We start from the raw sequence: 6,379 nt of genomic DNA on the forward strand, positions 1-6,379 counted from the left end.
TGGAGGTCACGAACAGAACCAGCGAGGTCCGACATCACCAACAGAAGCTCTGATGCAGCTCCAGGCTTCTCTCCTCTCTCTGAAGTAAACAAGTCCACGTGATTCCAGACCCCGTTCACAGTCAGAACCTTATCGCTGCGGCCGGCGGTTCTCATGATAAGAACTCTCGTGTTCATAACAGTCTGGTGAGTTTACTCTGCTCGCCTGACCTCGACCGGACTTACCCACAAGCCTTTGGGTGACGTCCAACACAAACACACAACGAGGAGACGTTCTTGGTGAGACATCATCATCTTCATGAAATCTAAAGAGAGACGATGATGAAGTTAAAAAAACAGAAACTTCAAGTAATGTATCATGAAAGAAGGACGAATATATAAACTACTTTTAAATGTCAAAGATTCCAACAACAGTAATCTATGACAGAGGATTAGGTCCTAAATGAGGAACGGAACTATAAAATGTAATTATAGAAGGAAAAAGTCAAGATTTTCATTATTCTGTTATGGTTATAGCTGTGTTGTTGATGTTTTACAGGTTTCACCAAAAACCTTAAGTAACTCTCAGAACAAATGACACCTGTTAAATAACGTTTGACTTTCATGAAATGTCATCACTTCTTCTTTGGAAAAATTACGAATTGATTCTCAAAGTGATAATGTAATGTTTATTGTGATATTATGACGTTGTTCTGTAAATCTCAGATGTTTATCTTTTTCCTCAGAGTTGACCTAAAGCTCTGAGTCATAATAACCTGGAGGTAAACCTGACACCAAACTATAATAATGAAAGATGAAAAAGAGATTAAAGTAGATGAAAATGTCTTTAGTAACTGAAATGTGCAAAAAAATGAAGAAGATTATGTTTCTGCAGCTACGATTGCTGCGGACGAAACCTGCAAACAACCACCATTAATGAATAAAATACATTTATGCAAAGAATTTAAGGAATAACAGAGAACAGGATGGAGAACAGGAAGGAGCTGGTTGGAGTGATTTTCCACTGCGGTTGTGGTTGAAACCAGCTGAGATAATGAAGCTCAGACGTGTTCAGACTGATCCGCTCTCTATGAAGTCACATCTGAGGACTGAGAACAGAAGAACTGAGGATCAGGACGCAGAACAATGTTTACATGAAGAAATTCCAAGAAACCAAAGATAATACGTTTCCAGTTGAGTGATTTTAGTAGTTCCATTTACAATCAAAGTGTTTCATTTTTAACAGTACATTCACTCTAGAAGGAGGAATTTGAAAAAACACTTTGTGACAGAAGGAGGATGTAGTTTCAGATTCTGGTTTATTTATTGACTAAGTTTCCCATCAGACGATGTAATAAATGTAATAAATGTAACGCACATCTTTAGCATGCATCTCAGCTTCTCACACCAGCTGAGAGAAACCGTCTGTTATTCAAGTTCTTCATTGTCAAACAGACAACAGTCACAGACGCGCTGATGGGAAATGTCATTCTCAGATCTCAGGCTCCTCCACAGAGCTCATTAAATATGTATAAAAACATTATGTAAATCAGCAGACAGGTGTGATTTAAACCTGACGGTGACATGATGAAGGGAATGCTTCATTAAATCCACGAGAACACAACATATTTAAACCTTTGAACGCATCACGATTCATCATAAATAATCCTGTGTGAACCCTGGACACGAACCAGGTGAAAACATGTTTTGAGAATATCGGATTCACAGATTTAGATATGTTTAAGTTTTTCTTAAGATAATCTTTTAAACACAATTTAAAAAGAAGTGAACATTAAAGGAACCAATAAGTTAAATATTACATGTAAATAAAAACACAGGCAAATATCAACACATGAAGCTTCAGCTATGAACAAGATTAATCATTAACATATATATTATTTATTCATTTATATGTTATATTTCATCCTTTTACTTTTACTTTTCTACTATTTCATGTTTTAGATTCTCTTTCTTTACCTGCAGGTGTTTTTTTCTTTTTACACATACAGAACAAAGTGTTTTATTGCCTCTCTCGATAACATAACTATAGATGCTGATGTGTACTAACGATGATATAGAAGCACTCAGAAATGATGCGTTTTCTTTCAGGAGCTCTGAGGACCGAGGTGACGGAGGAGAGCCTCCAGCTGAGACTCCTGCAGGACGTCTGTTTCCCCACACACCTGTCTCTTTACCTGTCCAGTTTAGTGTGTAATGACAACGTGATGTATCCATAGCAACCTCCAACATCCACCTATCTGTGAGGTAACAGAATAATGATCTAGTCATTAGAATAACAGTCTGCATCAGTGATGTCACCACGACGAGCTGCTGACTCAGCACCCACACATGTTATAGCTCGGGGCGATTACAGGTCGATGAAAAGTGGGAAAAAAGGAAAGTGAGTCTGCAGAAATAATATCTGGTTGAATATCTATAAGTGAGTGTTTGCATTGTTGCAGTTTAAAAATCATTCATAAACTTTCTCTCTTTTTATGCTTTTGTTTGTTCAGAAGTTGTTCTTCATTTCTTTGCATTGATTCTTAATCTTTTAAGCCTTCAGTGTTTCTGGTTTGCAGTAATAAAGATATTCACGTTAAGCTGATCACCTCTAGAAATGAAATATGCATCTGCAGACCAGTTTCTGCGATGCTTCCTGCAGAGATTAATATGCCTACTAGCAAAACAAACATCCAGCCTGAGAGCATTTTGAAAATGGCACTGGTGAAATACATTTCATCAAAGTGTCGTATAAGTGAGTCAAAAAAAGTTTGTTTGATGTAATTTGGTTTATAAAATAGAATATATAATAATATATTGCAAAGCGACCCAATGCATTCTGCAGAAACATCCACTAAACACCACATCTAGAGGAATGAGAACAGTGAAGAGGCAGCAAACAGGAACTTCTTTTAGACATGTTTTTTATTTAAATTATCATTAATTAATAAATAGCAAATATAATAAATAACTAAATAAGACATTTAGACAACAGACAGTGTCAGTTTCAGCTCGTTGACAGTTTAAATGTGCAGTTAGTGTGTGGAGCACACACTCTATGAGTTCAAGTTTTCTGTAGTTCAAGTTTCAGTCTTTGTGTTCTTTCTTTCTTTCTTTCTTTCTTTCTTTCTTTCTTTCTTTCTTTGTCTGGTTCCATGGAGCTCTCTGCTGATGGATCAACTCTAGCTCGGTTCACTGTCGATCCCAGAGGCTCCAGACCTCCAGACAGGTTTCCCAGTCCGACCAGCAGGACCAGTAGCTCTCCATGGTGCCCTGCTGGTCCCAGTGCTCCTCTCCGGGCTTGGAGTGCTCTGTTCCCCGCAGAGGGAGCCTGTGATCTCAGATCCTCTGTGTGGATCCTGCACCCAGGTCTGAGAGCTGCTGGTTCTGCTGGTTCTGCTGGTCCTCCCCGGACTGGTGCTGGTGGAACGGGAAGCTGTGGTAGTCGCTGACGGTGACCGGGCCGTCCACGGAGCCGGGCTGCGTCTCTGCACACGGCTCCTCGGTGTAGATCTGCCACAGCACCACCAGGCACAGCACCACCAGCCAGCGCTGCGCAGGGCTCTTCTCTGGAGGAGGGAGGTGCATGCGGACCTTGGCCGGGTACATCACCCGGGTGCAGCGCTTCCTCGGCCGGATCGGAGCGTAGGAGAGCACCGCCGAGGCCTGCGGAGGGACGCGCTCGAAGGTGAAGACCTCGGGCTCGGTGCTGCGGGTCGCCCAGCTCTGCTGCTGCACCGTCAGGGTCACACTGTCGGACCGGGAGTACATCTTCTCTCTGGTTCTCTCTGGTTCTCTCTGGTTCTCTCTGGGTTCTCTCTGGGGCTGCAGAAGGTAAGTGTGTGGCAGAGAGAGCAGGAGGACTTTATATCTCCATGCTCAGGTGGTGACGCCCATAGAAGCAGCAGGCCACTCCCTGAACACTGTTGCTCAAGTGTTCAGATATTCACTGGTGGAGCTGAATCACCAGGGTTTGGTCATTAACAACCCTCTAAACTAAAGTCTGTTCTAGTGAAGACAATATCATTCTGAGTTATTTAATCATGGAAATATGATAATAGATCATAACATGCTTTAATATTCATTACATTACAGTCATGTAGCAGAGGCTTTTATCCAATATGTGTCTTCAACATAGGTGTTCAAGAGAACTGCTAGTCAGCAGAAGTCATGAGTGCATCTCCTTTCTTACACAAGCATCTTAAAGCATAAACCAGAGCAAAAGTTCTTGTTTTCTTCTTCTTATTATTATTATTATTATTATTTATTATGCCTTTTAATACTTTTTATAATCTCAAGTCTGTGCATATGTCTGTTTTTACTAAATCAAACATCCTTCATGGATATATATATATTAATAATATATGACTTAATGTTAATAAGTCCATGTTGCTGCACACGTCACCTTCACATGATATTCACATGATATTCACATGATATTCACATGATATCGAGGAGTCCCTCAGAGGAGCATCTGGTTTCCTGTGTTCCTCAGATTGTCAGAACACAAAGGACACAAACTCTATGTAGAAACATGAGACATGTGGTGGACCAGTGTTAAAGAAAATATAGAATAATAACATTAGACATTATTATTAATAATATTCAGTGGTGATATTTATGGGCTTTTATCATGAATTTAGGTGCATATATATGTGTGTGTATATATATATATGTTATAGCATATATATATATATATATATATATATATATATATATATATATATATATATATGTTATAGATAATTACGTTTATTAGATCTGTTTTTAGCAAATACATTATTATAAAATAGTCCCAAAAATTTGACATTAGAAGAGCACAAAAACAATAGTATACAGTGGTGATATTTATGTTTATATGTAATACAAATATATGTGAAGGAATCATGCACTTAAACGGCATAAGAGAGTTTTTCTCAACAACCTTTTTAAAATGCTTTATTTTAAATAAAGAGTTGGATAAAGAGTGACATCAAAGCGTTTAAATTCTTCCACATTTCTTACTTCTTCTTTGAGCAGATGTGAGGTCAGTCTCTTAGAGTGAGACATTTTGTGTCATTTTGAGTTACATTTTTCATTTTCTGAGTTCATTTCATGTCGTGGTCAGCTGCAGGTTCTTTTTGTTGACCTGTGTGTGGACGTCTGAGTGGGTCATAAAGAGGAAGTCCAAATACAAAGAGAACTAAAAATACACTTTGTGTAAATTCATGTTGGAATTTCCTCCAAAAGCTGAGTGACAGAAACAGATTACACCTGATTACAAACGTACTTCTGTTAAATTAAATTCCGTCTTTTTAAGCAATATATGTTTTCAAAATATGGCTCATGTTCAGTCTCTTCTGGATATGAAAAGTGTAAAAACTAAGAATTTAATCTTTTAACCAAAATGTCCGTTAGGCCAAAACTCTGAGATGAAACTTAATGAATCCTGTTGAGTGATTTCAGGTGAAGAGGAAAACGCTTAGCTGAATATATGATGTTGTATGAATAAATTGGATTATGGAGACAAATATAAATTTACGTGAGAAGAAAAAGAAAGTTTGTGATGACTTTAACACAAACTCTAAACTTAAATCTGTATATTTAGAATGAATAAAGTTTAAAATGCTGTGTTTGTATTTTCAAAGAATAAAACATGTTCAACTTTCACAATCAAATCTTCTTATTATTATCTAAAATAATATTTTGAGACAAAGTGAGCAAACCTAAACACAATAGACAGTTAGAGTAAGTTAATAAATAAACTTTGTCTGTATGATGACATATTCATTTGATGCTAAAAATATCTCTGCGTGCTCTAGTATTGGGGTTTTTGTATTTTTCCAACATTGGATTTTTGTCACTGAGCTTTGCGGTCACTCTGAATGTTGAAATCACAGGATGTTACTGTCAAGAAAGTCCAAATTAAAAGAGGAAGACACTTATTTTCCATTAACAAGCTGAGTGTGAGTCTGAGTAGCTGTTTATATGAGTGTATTTCATGATTTGATGCTCTTTAAATGACCTTTTGCATTGATTTTACAGTTTTTCTTAAAAACTATTCTGATGAGGAGAACGTGGTGAAATTATGAATTATGTCATTAAGGAAGCTGCTTCACTACTGCTTCTTTTAACTTGAACATTGTAAGGAACCAACACAATGAATTGAAGGCCTACAGCAGATCATTTTATGTAACTGGTTTCTGGTTAATGCAAAATGTTTTGGAATATAACTCAAAAAAAGGTTAAAAGAATCCTGGGCAATGAACATAAAATGTAAAGTTTGTAGCAGAAAAGAGAAGATAATTCAGAAGCAGAGTTACTGGAAAGATACAAAACCAAACCTTTAGTATATTGTGTCAAGAGTGCACTGATGAAATAATAAAAAGAAAACACAAGTCAAATCCACCACACGTTCCTAG

The 6,379-nt window shown here is 37.5% G+C and overlaps 1 protein-coding gene across 1 annotated transcript; it reads right to left on the minus strand.

Annotated features, from left to right (window-relative positions):
• Window positions 1–2,905: 2,905 nt before the first annotated feature.
• Window positions 2,906–3,793, minus strand: ier3 (immediate early response 3). The gene has a single exon (XM_054611633.1). The coding sequence runs from the start codon at window positions 3,747–3,749 to the stop codon at window positions 3,318–3,320; it is 432 nt and encodes a 143-aa protein (XP_054467608.1). The 5' UTR covers window positions 3,750–3,793; the 3' UTR covers window positions 2,906–3,317.
• Between the last annotated feature and the right edge of the window lie 2,586 nt (window positions 3,794–6,379).

Source organism: Anoplopoma fimbria, chromosome 13 (assembly GCF_027596085.1).
Source record: "Anoplopoma fimbria isolate UVic2021 breed Golden Eagle Sablefish chromosome 13, Afim_UVic_2022, whole genome shotgun sequence".
NCBI classification, from domain to species: Eukaryota; Metazoa; Chordata; class Actinopteri; order Perciformes; family Anoplopomatidae; genus Anoplopoma; species Anoplopoma fimbria.